The sequence below is a fragment of the Natator depressus genome, chromosome 25, assembly GCF_965152275.1.
Source record: "Natator depressus isolate rNatDep1 chromosome 25, rNatDep2.hap1, whole genome shotgun sequence".
Taxonomy (NCBI): domain Eukaryota; kingdom Metazoa; phylum Chordata; order Testudines; family Cheloniidae; genus Natator; species Natator depressus.
In genome coordinates this window covers 7,507,424-7,528,973 of record NC_134258.1, presented here as the reverse complement: position 1 = coordinate 7,528,973, position 21,550 = coordinate 7,507,424, and the positions used below count along the sequence as shown (strand labels likewise).

Sequence of the window (21,550 nt, the reverse complement as noted above, 5' to 3'; positions counted from 1 at the left end):
AAAACTGGGACTGGGCGTGCAGGGGTAATAGGAGCCTATATAAGAAAAAGACCCCAAAAAAATCGGGACTGTCCGTATAAAATCGGGCTCTCTCATCCAACTGGCCTAACTGACTGCAAGCCAATTGCTCCGAGTTATTCATAGGCACCAGAGCAGTAAAACCCTGATCTCACATGGCACGTGTGCATGAGGCAGCACTAAGCAACTGCTATTTGTTTAGACTCCTCAAATTGGATGGTTTTAAGAGGCCAGTGCCAAGAGCACATATCTGAAACCCTTGGACTCAGCCAGGTTTAGTCATGACATTGCTGGAAGGGAGCAGACAAGACTCTTTACCAGGTGGAAACCAGTGATTTGGCTGGAGGCTGAAATGAGCCATCCTGGGGAGCAAGAGATGAGGCTCAGAGGGATTCAAAAGGATCCGGTCTTCTGAAGCACCTGGCATTGGCCACTGTCAGAGGGAATGAACAAAACAGCACAATCAAGTGATCCATCCTGTCATCCACTCCCAGCTTCTGGCAGTCAGAGGTTTAGGGATACCCACAGCATGGGGTTACGTCCCTGACCATCTTAGCTAATCGCCATTGATGGACCTATCCTCCATGAACGGATCCAATTCTTTTTTTAACCCAGTTATACTTTTGGCCTCCACAACATCCCCTGGCAATGAGTTCCACAGGTTGGCTGTGTGTTGTGTGAAGTAGTACTTTCTTTTGTTTGTTTTAAACCAGCTGCCTATTAATGTCTTTGGGTGATCACTAGTTCGTGTGTTATGTGAAGGGGTAAACACCACTTCCCTATTCAGTTTCTCCACACCACTCATGATTCTATAGACCTCAATCGTATCCCCTCTTAGTTGTCTCTTTTCCAGTCTTTAATCTCTCATCATATGGAAGCTGTTCCCTCTCCCTAATCATTTTTGTTGCCCTTCTCTGTACCTTTTCCAATTCTAATTGTAATATCTGCTGGTAAACCTTCCCTCATCCTCCCCAAATTGGCCAAGAATCTCCCTGCTTTCTGGGCTTCACTTCAAACCACCCATATGGGTTAGGGATGCTTCTTGGCACAATGGACAGGTCCCCCAGCAGAACATGTCAAAAGGGCTCCCCTCTCTACCCAGACCTCCAGCTGCAGGATCCTCCTTCTTAAGGGAGCTCAGAGCTCGCATGTCAGCAGGAAGAGGAGAAATTACGAAGGACCCACCATGTCTGCAAGAGCAACACAAAATGCCCGAGCACAACCTGTCCCTTACAGAAGGGACATGTACAGTGGTGCTTTGCCACAGTGGCTGCTTGTGGCTTTACTGTAATTTAATACGTTTCCCAAAAAGATGGGCTCCCTTTGCAGGAAAGCAAAACAAATTGTGCCCCCACCATGCAGGGTTAAAGGCCAGCCCAGAGTTTAGCTCCTCATAACATGATCCTTCCTATCTTTTCTTCCATGCTTCAATGAGTAGTGAAATAGTCAGTATTGTCATTTAAGGTATTATCATTGGCATCTAAGATAGCATCCATGGAAATGAATGGGGCAAGTCACACATCAGATGGTTTGTTTCAGGCTCTCTGCAAATTCAGGCAGATGTCGCTACCTTGGTTAAACTCAGATCATGTTTTAAAGGTTTTCATCGCAACCATAACAGCTAGAAACTACCCTTTAAGAGAGAAAACGAAAGCAAAGACTCTGAAGAACAATTTAGAGAGCTGTCCAAATTCCCCTGGCTAGTCCTTGATGCCCCTGAAGGGAGCACACCCCACGCTTTGGGAAACATGTTAGTAACAGGTACCCTGTAGGGCCATATTCTCCTCTCACCTACTCTGCTGATGACCCATCCATTCATTGTTCTCAGCATCACTGGCTGGAGAACATGGACCTGAGTGGCAATTCTGAACTACAGTATTGAGTACCAACAACTGCCTGGTGGACTACAATGCACCACACTTTTTACCTCCCCCTGCAGTCGCAGCTGGATTGAGGCACTTGGTATGGAGCCCTGCCCACCCCTTAGAGACTTACCCCCTGCTTGGGATGTTGATTGCAAGGGTTGCCCACACAAGAGCCCTCTGGTGGGGCAATGGGTGGCCGACCACCAGCCTCCAGCTGGTCAGGAGTGCTCCCTCCTCCCTGACTGAGGGACACCCCAGCTTGCTGCTGCCGCTCTCCTTTTGGTGGGCTGGGGACCTTCCTCCTGCCTGCCCTGCTGCGCTCGACCTTCATGCAGGCAGGGATCCCTATGGGATGGGGCGGTCCCATGCCCCACACTCTGGTATGGGTCCTTATAGGACTGCGGAGGCCTTGGTGCCCTGCACAAGCAGGGGGGCCCTGTGAAAGAGGTGGTAGGAACGCGTCTCCCCCATCAGGGGGTTCCCAACAGAGAGGTCAGGCCATGGGGGCCTCTCCCCATACACAACCAGCACCACACAACCCCTGGGGTAGGGGGATCCAGGGGCCCCACAGGGCCCTCTGCTCCAGGCAGGTCTGGCTGTGCCTCCTCTCTTTCCACTCCAAGAGGCCTCCTGGTCCAGTCTGTCTGTGGAGCCAGAGCCCTGAGGCTACAGCAGCCAGGAACCACCCCTCACAAGCTGCATCAGTGGCCTGGGCTCCCATAGCCAGGTACTTAACCCAGCCGGACCACAGGTAGTCCTGGCACCAAGCCCCAGGCCTGGCTCCCATCTTCCCAGTCAGCACCCGCTGTGCCCTCAGCCCTTTCCTCCAGGGAGGGACCCAGAGGGGGCTGGGGAAGAGCCCATGGCAGAGACACAGGAGAAACCACCATCGTCTCAGCAGGAAGTACAGCAACCTCTGAGCAAAGAGCCCAGGCCGGGTGGGAGGTGCAGGGCAGAGAGAAGTGGGGAGACCAGTGTGGGGGAGACTGCAGGGGAGTGAGGGCACCTTCTGCGAGAGGCCAGTGGCAGAGACTTTTGCTATGGGGGAGTGTCTCTCCCCCATCTGGGCTGCAGGCGGGATTGCCGAACGAGAGTGCCACTCAAGATGCAGGCCACTTAGCAGTGCTCTGTGGGTTACCCTGCACTGCAGGCCGTGGACCAGAACTCAGGCCCTCCTGCTCCAAAAGTAAAGACCCTGCTGCACCAGCTACAGGAGGATCTACATTAGCAGCGGGGGGCCTCTGACACACAGCTGAGCAGTTCTCATCCTGTCCAGTAGAGGGTATAGCCATTCAGGGCCATCAAAGCACTTGGCAGATAATTAATGAAACCGCCACACCACCCTTGCGAGGAAGGTAAATCTAATCCCGCTCATTTAGCAGATGCAAACGCATGCACAGAGTGGCCATCTAACTATTAACAATGGGGGATGGTGGCTATTTTGGAATAGGGTGATTCTTCATGGACTTCTCCACAATAGCACTTTTATTTATGAAAAACAGGAACAAGTTGCCGTTAATCCTAAAAATTATTTTCAAAAATCTACCTATTGCACAAGATTCACTTCTCTGCCAATTTTTGAAGGAACAGACAGAGCTGAGGTCATTTGGGACAAAAAAGTACCAAATTTCTAAAAGGACCCATTTAAAAGTTATTTTTAACTCAAACTAATGAAGGGGTTTATTTGTAAATGCATTTGGTACTCAAAGTGCTGCAACTTTGAGGATACAGGATGTTTTTCCTACAAAGAATACAAATCTCTGCTTTAAATGCAAAATTCAGCTCAGCTGTAACTACAGAGCCATGGCTGGCATCTCCCAAATAGTAGTCTCCATGGGAGAGGATAATCTTGGTAGTCCAATGTGTTGTAAATATAGGGTTATTTTCAGAGTGGGGTGACACTGTAGAGAAGATTTTAACTAATTGTTTTGCAAAATTGTCTACAGTCTTACTTCACCTGATTCCATGCCCCTGATCTTTCATTTCTGAGGGGGGGGAGGAGAATTTGCAGAAAGAGTTGATTTGGAAACAAACAGGTAAAATCACCCATTTCACTTTGTTAGTTTCTTTTTTGCAGTGAAATGGAGGTCACTCAAAGGTTTCATTTTTGTTTTGAAATTTCACAACCCCCCCCCCCAATGAAAAACTACAAATTTAGAATTAATCATGAAATGCAAAAAAGATCCATTTGTAGCACTTCTCCATCTCTGGGCCTCAATTTCTCCACCTGTAAAATGGGATAATGATTCTGACCCTCTTTCATAAAACACTGAGATCTTGATTTTTTTAAAAAAGCACAATAAAAGCCATGTATTATAACAATTAATACCAGCTGCCTGAGCTATAAAGCCAATGTGTATTCAAGGAATTTTAATTTTCCTCTTACATATTTAAAAACACTTGTAAAGAAGGCAAATAGGAGCTGTAAATCTATCCTTAACACCCAAATTTGCACAATCCCTTGCAGTGCTTAAGGCAGTTAGCAAGATGAATTTATGTGAGGACAGTGCCATCCTCTGGCCCCAATTGTTTATTAAACTCTGCTGCTCAGTTCAAGCATGGAGAGCATCTGCCCTTTGGCTGACCAGACTGAATCTCACTCTTTAGGGCGTTTTAGTGGCTAAGCTCCTAGACTGGTGCCCATTTATGACCAGGTTTAGCTGACGGATACATTTATGTGGTCTGCAAACCTTGGGAAAAATTACTTATGAGAATACATGTTTTTTTTATTTCTATCCCTCCAAGTTTTGAATTCCTGATTTTGCTAGAGGCCAACCTTCTTGCTAGGGAAGGATGGGCAGATTTGACTGACGCTCACCTCCCCCATTTCACGCCTTTGTTTATAGCTAATGTCACTCTCCCGATAGAGAGTTTGATTTTCCAAACCTCTTATCACAGTCCAAGATGTCCTTGACTTGCCCCCATTAGGTGCCAGAGAAATGAAACTAACCATTATTCTCTGAATATACCAGTGTCAGGCACTTTATCAAACTGTACACATCATCCCTGCTCATCGGGCTCTCTTCCTCCTCCCAGCCAACCAACCATATCAGACTTGTCCAATGTATCAAACTATTTTCCACTTAGAGCAGGGATTTGTTTCCTTTGCAGAGTCTGAAGAGTACAGGGTATGTTCTCTAAAATTACACCACTTACTTTGTGAGTACCAAGTGGATTTTCTGAGTTCATTAGTCAGGTAAAATGAATATTAATTTTTTTTTAAAGTTGCACTTTCAGATCTTTGTCCCTGGTAATTTCCACTGCAGCATTTTCTAGCTGCACAAACAGAGAGGTGACTCTTGAGTAGAGCTGGTGCAATTGTGTAGTTGGTGGTTTATTTTTAATTCTTTTAGGATGAACGGTTGGTTTTTCTGCTGTTACTTTTCAGCAATGAAAGTTTCTCCTTACACAGAGGCTGGCACATAAAGTCTCCTTTAGAGAAACTCACCTTATTTTGTAATGGCCACCATCAGCCAATGCTCTCAGTGGAGGGAGACCTGAAGTTGCCCTCAGTTAAGATGATCGCTCGCTCCCATTGCGGTCAATGGGAGTGAAGCCAAGGTGCCCTCAGCGAAGACAAACCTCTATGCTGTCTGGTGGCAGGCTCTCTGATGCATCTAAGACTCGCTGGATCAAGTAGGAGTACGCATTGAAGAACATTTGCAGCAGAGTTCATAAGAGTGATTATCTGTGCAAAATACACAGGAAGCTGGAACTGCTGGTAGAAGGTCTTGTTGTGTGGTGTGTAAGACATCATAAAAACTCCCTAACGACATAAAGGTAATATTAAATCCTCCTCCTATACCAAAGTCTCCTCTCACCCTGGCTAGTCAGGCCACCATCTCCCAGCCTTGCAAGGATCCTCCACTACCCTTCCCCTCCGCAGTCATTCAGTTCCATCCATAGAATAAGCAGAGCCCTTGTGAGATCACAGGTCTATGGGATGTTGGAGTGAGCCAAGTCTCCAGAGGGCCTGGGATGTGGGGAAGCTCCCAGCTAACACAGCAGAGCCACCTGCCTGCTGGACCTCAGGCAGAGCAACACGAAACACTCGGGGGGGTGGAGGAAGAGCTGATTCTCCATCCACTCCCACCAGGACAACTCCATGGACTGCAGTGGGTGCATCAGTGTAAGTGAACGGAGAAGCAGACCCCTGGTATTCAGGGTCAGGGCCACTGATCTCACTGCCCACTTCGCCAAGTGGCCTCAACCAGGAAGGAAGCTCTTGCCTGCTGCCTTGGGCAAAGCAAAGGAGCTGAGATGGCAGCTACGGAGCATTCATTCAGAAGCGGCTTAAGCCCATTTTGGCCTCTGCTTCCTCCCAAGGGCAGGGGTGATCTACATGGGTTACTATCCCATCCCTGGAGATGAGCTCTCGGTGAGCATGGAGGATCGTTAGCACCCACCAACCCCTTTGGCGTCCTGCACTCCCAGGGAACGCGTGCACTTGGGGAAAGTTCCGTGGGAAGAATGCGAGCTTGTGCCAGATACCGCTGGGAGAGAAGCTAGAGAGAGTGCATGGGGGCGTGCACAGGCAGGTGAGCCGGAGCGAGAAGATGGGGCAGATATTTACCTGATTAACTAGCTGAGGTGTTGAAGGATTAAATGAAGATGCAACACATTCGTTTTGTGCTGAGCGGCAAGAGCTAGCATTTTGCATGTGCCACATTAAAGCTGAGGCACCCGTTCTCATCTCATCACCATGCCCCATAGATCACACTTTAGCTAACCCTTGTTGAAACATCTCATGGCAACACCACCCATTCTCCCCAGACAAGGCAATCCCAGGATCAAACTTTTACTGCCTGATTTTTTAAAAAAGTTTCCTAATATAAAACTCAGATAGTCATTACCTTTGGAGTGACCTATCTCAGCACTTTTAGGGGACTTAGAACCTCAGTTGTTACCTGGAATTCTGTCCTGAGTAACCACCAAAACAGAACTTCTCAGCCATGGCAACACTGGAGCCAATTCTCCTAGATACATCCAAAGAGCAGTCGTGTAACCTGACTGTCCTTCAAACTGACACAGCAATTATGCAGCAACCAAAACTGTTCTACCAGCAACATGATGCCTATGTTCCCAGACCCTTAGATCAATCAGAGAGCCAGTCAAACCAGCCACTTCAAACATTTGTCCTTCCAGACAACCCTGTATCAGTAGGTAAGATAACTAATTCTCTGTTCTTCTGTCTATTCCTCTGTTATATTCTCCCCCTCAGATTCATCAGTCCTGGGTAGTCTCTTCAGGAAATATACTGCTGGGTTCTCTCCTTTTCATTCTCTTCCAATTTTCTTTAATCCTTTAAAGTTAATAATTTTACACCCTTTCAAAATATTCATCAAATAAAGTATCACTTCATAATGGGGACCTTGTGACTTTTCTGTGCTACTATTTCAGGACCATCCAACTTGTACCATCCCCCAAGTCAAGAGAAAGACATTTTCACAGTACCCCCTGCAGGTATGTTTAGGACACATAAAATTTAAAGACATAAGAATTAAGAGCTGGGCACTGTCCAGGGGTGCGCTACTCACCATTGGAGCACCTCCTTGTGGTCCCAGAGGAGGATTAGTTCTGCGTATCTGATGCCTCTTCCTGCCAATTCTCTCTCAGGACTCAACTGCTCCCTCCTCATGGCTTGGTTCTCCCCTTCTGGGAGTGCAGACCAATGGCTCCCTGTCCCAGGCAGTCTTCCAGTTCACTGCCTGGTAAGGGGAACCCAGGCCCACCCTCTTCTCTGGGTTCCAGCCCAGGGACTCTACACTCAGCAGCTAAGGTCTGCACAGTCCCACACCTTGCTGCTGTTTCCCTGGACTACTTCTTATATTGCCTCTATCAGTCTATTTCTCTACCCTCCTCCAGGCATGTCCTTCTCTCCAGGCCTAGCTCCCTTCTCTCCCTAATCTCAGGGAAAGTGACTACAAACCTCCTCCCTATAGCCCCATGCTGCCTTCAGCTGTCTGACTTTATATAAGCCCTGGCTGTTCTGCTCAGGTGAGCTTCAGCTTTTAATTAGTCCTCATTGCTCCCTGGCTCCTCCTCCAGGTGCAGCCTAGGCAGTTAATTGGCCCATCTAGCCACCTTAACCCCTTCAGGGGCTGGTGTGGACATCCCATCACAGGCACCTGATGCCCTTTGCAGATCTCATCTGTAAAAGATATCAAAGGGTGCTGGGCAGTCAGCTACCTGGTATCTGGAGAGAAGGTCTGCTTTCCCTTACGGTCTCCTGTTGGTTGCTCTTTCTTGTACACCCTCTCTGGCGTGTAAGCTCCCCTCATTTTGCACACACACACATGCCATCTGAATGGTAAATCAGTGCAAGCTAAAGTGCAAGTGTAAAACTGTGGCTTAGTCAACACTGAAAAGTTAGGTCGAGATAGCTATATCAGTCAGAGGTGTGAAAAAGTACATCCCTAACGAACAGAGCTGTGCCAACCTAACCCCCCGTGGAGATGCAGCTACACCAATGGACAATGGAGGAACCCTACCGTCATTCAGGGTGGGGGTGTTCCTACACCCATGGAAAAACCCCTTCCGTCAGTGTAGGCTGTGTCTACACTACGGGGTTGGGCCGGCACAGATACAGCAACCTAGCTATGCCCATCTCATCTTTGTAGCCTAGACACACCCTGTGATGTCAACGGCACCTGCATTGTGATCAGTTTACACCAAACATGTAACTTACACTGTTCACTTGGGCCCACAGATTCCATGGGAACTGCACCCTCTGACTCCAGACTGCATTTGCCCCAAATCCCAGATCAGTGCAAGTTACGCTATGTTTCCACTTGCACCGGTTTCAGACCAGATGTGTACCCTGTGTGTAACTTATTCTCCTACCTGGGCCACAGCAGAACTTGATCCTTTGTGCCAGACCCTTAGCTGGTGCACACACACAGCCCCATTGAAGTCAATGGAACTACACCACCAATTTACACCAGCTGAGGATCTGGCCTTTGGCAGGTCTTGGCCGGGGGTGAGTCACATGCTCCCGGAGGATTTATTTACTCATCCTCTCTGGGGGTCACCACAAATGATGTTTTTATCTCCGTTGCCCAGGTTTCCAGATGGCACCCTGTGGGTGCTTTTTCGATCCCCGGATATATCGCATAGAATGGGCAACGACCAATTTCGTGCAACCGTCCATTTATAAACTCACGGGTGGATCAAGTTCACCAAACGCTTACCTTCTGGACACCCACAGATACCTCAAAAGTCCTGTCCAGACAGTCCCCTACCCACCCTTCCACCCGATCCCAAGCAACCCCCAATACATCATGCCTTATTTCAATCAGGAGGGCCCTGCTAATGGGACAGAACAAGTTAATTTGGTCCCTCACCCACTCCATGACTCTCCATTTCTTGAGATGCCTCGGCCCCAGGAAGAAGGTCAGAACAATGACAGCAAACTGCCCCAGCTCCTCATATCGCTGCCTGGACTCAGCCAGAATGAGCAGGGCCTCCAGATAAGCTCCTACAGCCACCTTAAGGGTACGCCAAGTCCCCACAACCCAGAGTGTGAAGGGTTGGATGGTTTGCAGGTGGAGGGGGAAGAACTCAAAGAAAATCACGTGAGCCAGAACCTCCTGTTGAATACACAGATCCCAGACATTTGCATCGAAGATCAAAACCCTCTTTCTAGTCCCAGTGTTGCAAACGCGCAGGTGATGGTGAAGGCAGTGTCCTGTCCCCTGCAGGACAGCCTCGGAGCTGAAGACAGCACAGTGCTGGACACAGAGGAGCCCTTCGATCTGCCTGAGAAGGTTTTGTTGGAAGATGCGATGAAGCTGTTTGATTGCTCTCCAGCTAACTCGGACTCGGAGGTTTCCAGAGACAACCTGAGCCGCACCCTAGCGTCCAGCGAGAGCGAAAGCAAAGATTGCGGCTTCCCGTGTGACGACTCGTCCAGTGACATACGGTCACTCAACCTGCCTGATGAGCTGCTGTCTTTTGACTATAGCGTGCCTGAGATCCTAAACACAGTGGCAAGCGTGGATTATTTCTATGACCTCAAAACTTTCAATGAGGACCCCAAGTGGGATTTGGAGCTGGTGCTGCAGCCTCCCCAAACCAGTGGGTCGCTCCAGGGCCCCAGGCAAGAGCCTCAAGGAAAAAAGAAGCACAGCAATGCATCCACTAAGAAAGGAAAGCAGAAAGACAGCAAGAATAAACCTGCTTCTACACAGGGTAGCAGCACACCGGACAGGCAGGAGTGCCCGGTGACAGGCATCTGACTAGCACTTTCGGAGCAGCTGTGCGGAAGCAAAACTGGGCTGGAGCAGGGCTCGGTGGTTGCAGTTGGTGACTGGACCATCCCACTGTTATTCTATTAAAAGCGATCTATCCGGAACCCCAATCTGTGCCCGCATTTACGAGAAGGTGCTAAGTGTGTCACACACGCTGCGGTAGAGGGGAAGGAGATGAAAAAGGGCCAGGTGTCTGCAAGGGTCATTAAAACCTGCAGACCGAGTCCAACATCAGTCGTTCATCATTCCCAGATATTACAGTTGGTCAATGAGTTACAGGTCTCTTAGACTATATATATACGTATCTGTGCATGACTAATGCAGACTGTTTCCTTAACTGCCTTTTGGGGATGCATTCAGAGCTGGTTCCCAGAGGTGCAGAAAGTCCCTAGGGAAATTAATTGGTTTTCCTTCTTCGAAGAAAGCAGGTTTCAACAAAAACCGGCGTCAGTCAGTGCAAAGGGGGGATTTATTCCAGTCGCGGGTGCCTTAAGCGCCTGCAAAGTGGGTGTGTCAAGTACAGTGCAGGATGGTGAGATTAGACACCCCCATTGGACAACCCCCTTGGACCATCCAAGGTGCTGGGCTGTGGAAAAGGAGGCCCTCAGCGAAAGCACTGAAGCCCGCAGTCCTGCCCAGCCCGGAATGCATGGCAGTGGATTGCCAGCTGGGGGTTCTAACCCAAGCTGGTCATGGGAGTGTGGATCCAGCAAGCGGATCGTGGGGAGATGGCAAGGGAGCACCAGGCACAGGAGCATGGTCTCAGAGTTCATGATGACTAGACTCGCTGTAACTATTACCGAGCTCCCTTCGAATGAAGTTTAGAGGAGCCGGGTAGAGACGGTGTAACCCCCACTTCCACCCCACTCTGCTCAGAGTGTAAATTAGTTCTCAGCAGCTCCGCTATGCCCACCCCTAGGATCTCCTCCTCTATGACTCCCCTTCACCCACGTGCCCCACAATTGGGATGCAACTGGTCACAGCATGGGCCCTGGGCACACAACGAGGCCCCAGATCCTTGGTGCTGGGCCGGGCGGCAGCATCTGGTGTGTGCAGCGGGGAGGGGATATCCCTTCTTCCCCTCTCGACGCAGCGCAGAGGTAGTTGAGAAGATGGGGGCCAAGGGAAAAGGAGGAAGAGGAAGTAGCTGCAGCCGCTACTGCCTGGAGGCTGGGGGAGAGTCTGCAGGTGGCAGCTGGTGCCTCTGCCGGAGTTTGCCTCCTGCTTCTTACTAGCTGGTTCTGGGGTGCAACCGATCATGCATTTAAGGAGTGAACGCTGTGCTGGCCTGGTGCATAGATCACCCCACTACAGAGCCTGGCCGGGGTGACTCAGCTTCTGTCTGCTGCAATGTTGGAGCCAGTGAGGATCATTGTCCTTGGTGACTTCGCTGTCCATGTAAACAATGACTCGTGGGGGTTAGTTCAGTATCTCAGGGCTGCCACCACAAACCTGGGGGCGGACCCAGCTGTTTTCTGGCTCTGCACTTAGAGCAGGCCACAAGCTGGCAGTCATAGAGCAGGTGGAGGTTACATCCTGGCCATGGGCAGACTGTTCCTTCACTTGGTGAGAGCCTGTTTCATGGGCCATGTCAAGGTTCCTCCCCCACTCTGAACTCTAGGGTACAGATGTGGGGACCTGCATGAAAAACCTCCTAAGCTTATCTTTACCAGCTTAGGTCAAAACTTCCCCAAGGTACAAAATATTCCACCCTTTTGTCCTTGGATTGGCCGCTACCACCACCAAACAAATACTGGTTACTGGGGAAGAGCTGTTTGGACACGTCTTTCCCCCCAAAATACTTCCCCAAAACCTTGCACCCCACTTCCTGGACAAGGTTTGGTAAAAAGCCTCACCAATTTGCCTAGGTGACTACAGACCCAGACCCTTGGATCTTAAGAACAATGAACAATCCTCCCAACACTTGCACCCTCCCTTTCCTGGGAAATGTTGGATAAAAAGCCTCACCAATTTGCATAGGTGACCACAGACCCAAACCCCTGGATCTGAGAACAATGAAAAAGCATTCAGTTTTCTTACAAGAAGACTTTTAATAAAAATAGAAGTAATTAGAAATAAGAAATCCCCCCTGTAAAATCAGGATGGTAAATACCTTACAGGGTAATTAGATTCAAAACATAGAGAACCCCTCTAGGCAAAAACCTTAAGTTACAAAAAAGATACACAGACAGAAATAGTTATTCTATTCAGCACAATTCTTTTCTCAGCCATTTAAAGAAATCATAATCTAACACATACCTAGCTAGATTACTTACTAAAAGTTCTAAGGCTTCATTCCTGGTCTATCTCCGGCAAAGACAAAATGTAGACAGACACACAAACCCTTTGTTTCTCTCCCTCCTCCCAGGTTTTGAAAGTATCTTGTCTCCTCATTGGTCATTTTGGTCAGGTGCCAGCGAGGTTACCTTTAGCTTCTTAACCCTTTACAGGTGAGAGGAGATTTCCTCTGGCCAGGAGGGATTTTAAAGGGGTTTACCCTTCCCTTTCTATTTATGACACGCCCCCCAAATCTCAGCTAGGGTGAAACACTGGCTGGGATTTCTTCCTGGAGCTCTAGGAAAACAGAGTTAATAAGACACATGCATCTCTAAATATACTACCAAGTACATAAAGACTAACAATATTTTCCACATCTCAAGGACGATTTTAACCAGTTGATTCTGGGAAACTTTCACGTGAGAGTGCATCAGCCACTTTGTTAGAAGCTCCTGAGATGTGTTGGATGTCGAAATCAAAATCTTGGAGAGCTAAACTCCACCGAAGAAGTTTTTTGTTAGTTTCTTTGACGGTGTGAAGCCACTTCAGTGCAGCATGGTCGGTTTGCAGGTGGAAACGCCGTCCCCAAACATATGGGCGTAGCTTTTCCAGAGCGTAGACAATGGCGTAACATTCTTTTTCAGTGATTGACCAGTTGCTTTCCCTCTCAGACAGTTTTTTGCTGAGAAACACTACAGGGTGGAATTCTTGATCAGGTCCTTTCTGCATTAAAACTGCTCCCACACCACGCTCGGACGCATCTGTGGTTACTAGGAACGGTTTGTCAAAGTCTGGGGCCCTTAGTACAGGGTCAGACATGAGTGTCGCTTTAAGCTTGTTAAAGGCCTTCTGACACTTTTCGGTCCACTGCACAGCATTTGGCTGTTTCTTTTTGGTTAGGTCTGTCAGTGGGGCGGCGATTTGGCTGTAGTGCGGTACAAATCGTCTGTAATAACCGGCCAAGCCTAAAAAGGATTGAACCTGTTTCTTTGACTTTGGGACAGGCCACTTTTGGATAGCATCCACTTTGGCCTGTAGGGGGCTGATAGTTCCTTGACCCACCTGGTGTCCAAGGTAAGTCACTCTGTTTAGGCCTATTTGACACTTCTTAGCCTTAACAGTTAGTCCTGCCTCCCTTATGCGCTCAAGGACTTTTTGTAGATGTTCCAGGTGGCCTGCCCAGGAATCCGAAAATATGGCCACATCGTCAAGGTAGGCGACTGCATATTCTCCTAATCCCGCTAGGAGACCATCTACAAGTCTTTGGAAGGTGGCGGGTGCATTTCGCAGCCCGAAAGGGAGTACATTAAATTCATACAGCCCGAGATGTGTGGTGAAGGCTGACCTTTCCTTGGCAGATTCATCTAGTGGTACCTGCCAGTACCCCTTGGTTAAGTCCAAGGTAGAGATGAACTGGGCCCGTCCCAGTTTCTCTAATAGTTCATCTGTGCGTGGCATTGGATAGTTGTCTGGGCGAGTTACAGCATTTAGCTTACGGTAGTCCACGCAAAAACGTATTTCCCCATCTGGTTTGGGAACTAGAACCACTGGAGATGCCCATGCACTTTCAGAGGGGCGGATTACACCCATCTGTAACATATCCTGGATCTCCCGTTCTATAGCAGTTTTAGCTTGAGGAGACACTCGGTAAGGTTGGACTCTAATTGGGCGAGCATTACCTGTGTCAATGGAGTGGTATGCCCGTTCAGTCAGTCCTGGGGTGGCTGAGAACGTTGGCGCGTAGCTAGTGCACAGCTCCTGGATCTGCTGTCGCTGCATACGCCCAAGGGTCATGGAGAGGTTCACCTCTTCCACACCACCAGCACATTTCCCTTCGTAGTAGACACCTTCAGGCCACTCAGCGTCGTCTCCTCCCTGGGCTGTAAACTGACAAACCTTTAATTCTCTGGAATAAAAGGGCTTTAGAGAATTAATATGGTACACCTTAGGCTTTCGGTTGAAGGTGGGGAATGCTATGAGATAATTAACAGCTCCCAGGCGCTCCTGGACCGTGAATGGCCCTTCCCACGATGCTTCCATTTTATGGGCCTGGAGCGCCTTTAAGACCATGACCTGGTCCCCTACTTTGAAGGAACGCTCTCTGGCATGTTTATCATACCAGGCTTTTTGCTCTTTTTGAGCATCCTGTAAGTTTTCTTTAGCAAGGGCTAAAGAGGTTCGGAGGGTGTTTTGTAGGTTGGTTACAAAGTCCAGAATGTTAATTCCTGGAGAAGGTGTAAATCCCTCCCATTGCTGCTTCACCAACTGCAATGGCCCCTTAACCTCACGGCCATATACAAGTTCAAATGGGGAAAACCCTAAACTGGGGTGTGGTACAGCTCTGTAGGCAAAGAGCAACTGCTGCAACACTAGGTCCCAATCATTGGAGTGCTCATTTACGAATTTACGTATCATGGCCCCCAAAGTTCCATTAAACTTCTCCACCATGCCATTTGTTTGATGGTGGTAAGGAGTGGCAACCAAGTGATTTACCTCATGAGCTTCCCAAAGGTTTTTCATAGTTCCTGCCAGGAAATTAGTCCCTGCATCTGTGAGGATGTCGGAGGGCCAACCTACCCTGGCAAAAATGTCTGCTAGTGCCTGGCACACACTGTTAGCCCTGGTGTTGCTTAGAGCTACTGCTTCCGGCCATCGGGTGGCAAAATCCATGAAAGTCAGTATGTACCGCTTTCCTCTGGGTGTCTTTTTCGGAAAAGGACCCAGAATATCCACAGCTACTCGCTGAAATGGAACTTCAATGATGGGGAGTGGCTGGAGAGGGGCTTTGACCTGGTCTTGGGGCTTTCCCACTCTTTGGCACACCTCACAAGACTGGACATAGGTAGAAACATCCTTGCCCATTCCCTCCCAGTGGAATGACCCCCCCAAACGGTCTTTGGTCCGGTTCACCCCAGCATGACCACTAGGGTGATCATGGGCTAAGCTCAAGAGCTTGGCCCGGTATTTAGTTGGAACTACCAACTGTCTCTGAGGATGCCAGTCTTCCTGGTGTCCACCAGAAAGAGTTTCCTTGTATAAAAGTCCTCTTTCTACAACAAACCTGGATCGATTAGAAGAGCTGAGAGGCGGTGGGTTGCTCCGTGCCGCCGTCCAAGCTCTCTGGAGGCTTTCATCTGCTTCCTGTTCGGTCTGGAACTGTTCCCTTGATGCTGGAGACATCAGTTCCTCATTGGATTGTGGACCTAGGCTTGGTCCCTCTGGAAGCGATATAGGGGATGGAGCTGTTTCTGTTGACTGTGAACCGCTCTCCGCTGGTGCACTATGTTGGGGTTCAGGCTCCGGCTGAGCCTCTTGTGTCGGGTTATCGGCTGCTGCCAGTTCAGGGTCGGTGGGGCCCTCTGGTGTTGAGGTTGCAAGTACTGGATTCAGTGCTGACAATGGGTCTGGTGTTGGTTGTTCGGCTGGTTCCGGTTCTGGGACTGGTTCCGTCTGGGTCTCTGGGACTGGATCCACTACTGCTGTTGCAGACATTGGCCTGGGGTCCAGGTCCATCACCTTTGACCGGGTCCTGATAGAAGTTTCCGGAACAGAGCTAGGCCTCACGGCTTGTTTAGCCTGGCTGCGGGTGACCGTTCCCACCCTCTTGGCCTGCTTCACATGATTGGCCAAGTCTTCCCCCAACAGCATGGGGATGGGATAATCATCATAGACTGCAAAAGTCCACATTCCTGACCAGCCCTTGTACTGGACAGGCAACTTGGCTGTAGGCAAATCGAAAGAGTTGGACTTGAAGGGTTGAATCGTCACTTGGATCTCTGGGTTGATTAAATTGAGGTCCACTAAGGAAGCATGGATAGCTGACACTTGTGCTCCGGTGTCCCTCCACGCGGTGACCTTCTTCCCGCCCACACTCACAGTTTCCCTCCGCTCCAAGGGTATCTGGGAGGTATCTGGGCCTGTGGACCTCTGGTGCGATTCCGGTGCAATGAACTGTAATCTGTTGGGGTTCTTGGGGCAGTTGGCCTTTACATGCCCCAGCTCGTTACATTTAAAACATCGTCCAGCTGACGGGTCACTGGGGCGAGGAGGGTTGCTGGAGAACGGGGTGGTGGGACGATAAGGGGTCTGGAGGGTTCTTTGGGAGGTAGGTGGGGCTTTGGGCGGCCCCCGGTAATAGGGTGTGGTCTGGGGTTGTCCCTTCTGGTCTCCGCTCCAACTGCGACCAGTTTTCTTCTTCTCTGCCACCTCCACCCATCTGGCTCCAATCTCTCCTGCCTCGATTACAGTTTTGGGCTTCCCATCTAGGATGTATCTTTCTATTTCCTCAGGAACACCCTCTAAGAATTGTTCCATTTGCATTAGGAAGGGCAAATTTACTGGAGATTCAACACTTGCTCCGGATATCCAGGCATCCCAATGTTTCACAATGTGGTAGGCATGTCGGGTAAATGACACGTCTGGTTTCCACCTTAGGGCTCTGAACCTCCGACGAGACTGCTTGGGTGTTATCCCCATTCTGACTCTCGCCTTGGATTTAAACAGTTCATACTTGTTCATGTGTTCTTTAGGCATTTCAGCTGCCACCTCAGCTAAGGGTCCACTGAGCTGCGGCCTCAGCTCTACCATGTATTGGTCAGTAGAGATGTTGTACCCAAGGCAGGCCCTTTCGAAGTTTTCTAAGAAGGCCTCAGTATCATCACCTGCCTTGTAGGTGGGGAACTTTCTGGGATGGGGAGTGGTAGCTGGAGAAGGATTGCTAGGGTTTGTTACGGTCACTCAACCTGCCTGATGAGCTGCTGTCTTTTGACTATAGCGTGCCTGAGATCCTAAACACAGTGGCAAGCGTGGATTATTTCTATGACCTCAAAACTTTCAATGAGGACCCCAAGTGGGATTTGGAGCTGGTGCTGCAGCCTCCCCAAACCAGTGGGTCGCTCCAGGGCCCCAGGCAAGAGCCTCAAGGAAAAAAGAAGCACAGCAATGCATCCACTAAGAAAGGAAAGCAGAAAGACAGCAAGAATAAACCTGCTTCTACACAGGGTAGCAGCACACCGGACAGGCAGGAGTGCCCGGTGACAGGCATCTGACTAGCACTTTCGGAGCAGCTGTGCGGAAGCAAAACTGGGCTGGAGCAGGGCTCGGTGGTTGCAGTTGGTGACTGGACCATCCCACTGTTATTCTATTAAAAGCGATCTATCCGGAACCCCAATCTGTGCCCGCATTTACGAGAAGGTGCTAAGTGTGTCACACACGCTGCGGTAGAGGGGAAGGAGATGAAAAAGGGCCAGGTGTCTGCAAGGGTCATTAAAACCTGCAGACCGAGTCCAACATCAGTCGTTCATCATTCCCAGATATTACAGTTGGTCAATGAGTTACAGGTCTCTTAGACTATATATATACGTATCTGTGCATGACTAATGCAGACTGTTTCCTTAACTGCCTTTTGGGGATGCATTCAGAGCTGGTTCCCAGAGGTGCAGAAAGTCCCTAGGGAAATTAATTGGTTTTCCTTCTTCGAAGAAAGCAGGTTTCAACAAAAACCGGCGTCAGTCAGTGCAAAGGGGGGATTTATTCCAGTCGCGGGTGCCTTAAGCGCCTGCAAAGTGGGTGTGTCAAGTACAGTGCAGGATGGTGAGATTAGACACCCCCATTGGACAACCCCCTTGGACCATCCAAGGTGCTGGGCTGTGGAAAAGGAGGCCCTCAGCGAAAGCACTGAAGCCCGCAGTCCTGCCCAGCCCGGAATGCATGGCAGTGGATTGCCAGCTGGGGGTTCTAACCCAAGCTGGTCATGGGAGTGTGGATCCAGCAAGCGGATCGTGGGGAGATGGCAAGGGAGCACCAGGCACAGGAGCATGGTCTCAGAGTTCATGATGACTAGACTCGCTGTAACTATTACCGAGCTCCCTTCGAATGAAGTTTAGAGGAGCCGGGTAGAGACGGTGTAACCCCCACTTCCACCCCACTCTGCTCAGAGTGTAAATTAGTTCTCAGCAGCTCCGCTATGCCCACCCCTAGGATCTCCTCCTCTATGACTCCCCTTCACCCACGTGCCCCACAATTGGGATGCAACTGGTCACAGCATGGGCCCTGGGCACACAACGAGGCCCCAGATCCTTGGTGCTGGGCCGGGCGGCAGCATCTGGTGTGTGCAGCGGGGAGGGGATATCCCTTCTTCCCCTCTCGACGCAGCGCAGAGGTAGTTGAGAAGATGGGGGCCAAGGGAAAAGGAGGAAGAGGAAGTAGCTGCAGCCGCTACTGCCTGGAGGCTGGGGGAGAGTCTGCAGGTGGCAGCTGGTGCCTCTGCCGGAGTTTGCCTCCTGCTTCTTACTAGCTGGTTCTGGGGTGCAACCGATCATGCATTTAAGGAGTGAACGCTGTGCTGGCCTGGTGCATAGATCACCCCACTACAGAGCCTGGCCGGGGTGACTCAGCTTCTGTCTGCTGCAATGTTGGAGCCAGTGAGGATCATTGTCCTTGGTGACTTCGCTGTCCATGTAAACAATGACTCGTGGGGGTTAGTTCAGTATCTCAGGGCTGCCACCACAAACCTGGGGGCGGACCCAGCTGTTTTCTGGCTCTGCACTTAGAGCAGGCCACAAGCTGGCAGTCATAGAGCAGGTGGAGGTTACATCCTGGCCATGGGCAGACTGTTCCTTCACTTGGTGAGAGCCTGTTTCATGGGCCATGTCAAGGTTCCTCCCCCACTCTGAACTCTAGGGTACAGATGTGGGGACCTGCATGAAAAACCTCCTAAGCTTATCTTTACCAGCTTAGGTCAAAACTTCCCCAAGGTACAAAATATTCCACCCTTTTGTCCTTGGATTGGCCGCTACCACCACCAAACAAATACTGGTTACTGGGGAAGAGCTGTTTGGACACGTCTTTCCCCCCAAAATACTTCCCCAAAACCTTGCACCCCACTTCCTGGACAAGGTTTGGTAAAAAGCCTCACCAATTTGCCTAGGTGACTACAGACCCAGACCCTTGGATCTTAAGAACAATGAACAATCCTCCCAACACTTGCACCCTCCCTTTCCTGGGAAATGTTGGATAAAAAGCCTCACCAATTTGCATAGGTGACCACAGACCCAAACCCCTGGATCTGAGAACAATGAAAAAGCATTCAGTTTTCTTACAAGAAGACTTTTAATAAAAATAGAAGTAATTAGAAATAAGAAATCCCCCCTGTAAAATCAGGATGGTAAATACCTTACAGGGTAATTAGATTCAAAACATAGAGAACCCCTCTAGGCAAAAACCTTAAGTTACAAAAAAGATACACAGACAGAAATAGTTATTCTATTCAGCACAATTCTTTTCTCAGCCATTTAAAGAAATCATAATCTAACACATACCTAGCTAGATTACTTACTAAAAGTTCTAAGGCTTCATTCCTGGTCTATCTCCGGCAAAGACAAAATGTAGACAGACACACAAACCCTTTGTTTCTCTCCCTCCTCCCAGGTTTTGAAAGTATCTTGTCTCCTCATTGGTCATTTTGGTCAGGTGCCAGCGAGGTTACCTTTAGCTTCTTAACCCTTTACAGGTGAGAGGAGATTTCCTCTGGCCAGGAGGGATTTTAAAGGGGTTTACCCTTCCCTTTCTATTTATGACAGGCCATCCTCTGAGATTAAAGGAACCAGTCCACTTCCAAGGGGTTCACGGGCACCTTCCTCCGAAGCATCTGGAACTAGCCCCTGCTGGAGACAGGATAGTGGACTAGATGGACCACAGGTCTGACGTTCCCTCCTTCCTAGAGTACTGCTTCACGCAGACACCTTGTTACATCGCCATTCAGAAGCCAGTGCAGACTCCTGATTGGTTTCTAGGTGGGATTGATAGCGCCAGTGTTGATCCATAAAGCCCTGTACAGTTTGGGACCTTGCTACTCCTTACGTCTCCATGCTACGCCATCACAGTTGCAATTTGCAGGGGCCCAGAAGCCAACAGCCCCCCAGCTTAAGCCGGTGGCAGGGGACATCTTCCATCTAGGGAGCCTAGATACAGGTACTCACTCCTCCTTTGTTCCAAAACAGCCCAGAATGGATGAGCTCCAGACTCATCTTGTGCCCCAGCTTTTCCCCAGAAGGGCAAGTTAAGGGATAAGGGTTGGTTGGCTGGAGGAGCCAATTAAGTTGGGGCAGTTCAGTGAACTGGGTGATTTATATTTCAAAAGATGGGGTCAGTGGGCAAGTGTTTATGTGAAGATTATTTCTATAGCCATATGTACATTATACAGCTTTGCTTTACAAGCACCTAGGACCCTGGAGAGGTGCCTTATAATGCCAGATAAAACTGTATAATACAATAAAATCACTTGTTTTCAACCCTGTTCCCAACATTGCATTTCAGATGGCCTCTGCTTCTTTACCCCTCTCCGGCTCTCCTACAGCTGCCCCTTAAATAGGTACCTTTGTATGATATGCATCAGATACATAGAGTCCCATTACTGTCATGTTTGTAGTCAGGCTGCTCACAACATTAATTCACAAACTGTGTTGAAAGTGGGAAGTTGTTTCCAAGTTGCAGGGTTTCAAACAGCTGCAGTTCTGGTCCCCTCACCCCCCAAACATACCTATTTATAATTTACCAGGTTTTTGATAAACAAAAAAAAATCCAATAATTATTTCAATAGCAATTGCATGTGTGTCATGCACCCTGGCTTCTGCACTCATAGGGTGGGTTTGTAAACACAGTTGTGTGTGTTCCAGCCTAGGCTCCATTTTACTAATATTTCCTTTGCCTGTCTTCTTTGGACTGTAAACTCCGTAGGGCAGGGACTGTCTCTCTCTGTGTTTGAGCAGCCCGGGGCCTCACTCTGCGTCAGGAGGTGACACTATCATTCAGAGATGCTAGAACTTGGGGTTGAGGGGGTGCAGCAGCACCCCCTGGCTTGAAGTGGTTTCCATCATATAGAGGGTTTATAGTTTGGCTCTCAGCTCCCGCACAATACACATTGTTCCAGTGCCCATGATTTTTAAGTGAGGTAAAACTTGGGGTATGCCAGAGAAAGGGGTACAGTAGGCTGGAAAGGTTGAGAACCACTGAGTTAATGGACTTTTCCTCTTCGGTTCAGTAGTGGAGGCTCACGCTCCAGCCGACCTGGTTCGATCCCCACTGATGATCCCAGCCAGGGATGCCATTACATTAAGCACCCGCATTACGACTCCATAGGGA

At 49.3% G+C, this 21,550-nt stretch overlaps 1 protein-coding gene across 1 annotated transcript; it reads left to right on the top strand.

Moving 5' to 3' along the window:
- Positions 1–6,919: 6,919 nt before the first annotated feature.
- PRR22 (proline rich 22) lies at positions 6,920–10,257 on the top strand. Its single transcript, XM_074939648.1, has 3 exons — positions 6,920–7,046; positions 7,284–7,346; positions 8,946–10,257. The coding sequence occupies exons 1-3, from the start codon at positions 6,920–6,922 to the stop codon at positions 10,118–10,120; spliced, it is 1,365 nt and encodes a 454-aa protein (XP_074795749.1). The 3' UTR covers positions 10,121–10,257.
- The last annotated feature ends 11,293 nt before the right edge of the window (positions 10,258–21,550 follow it).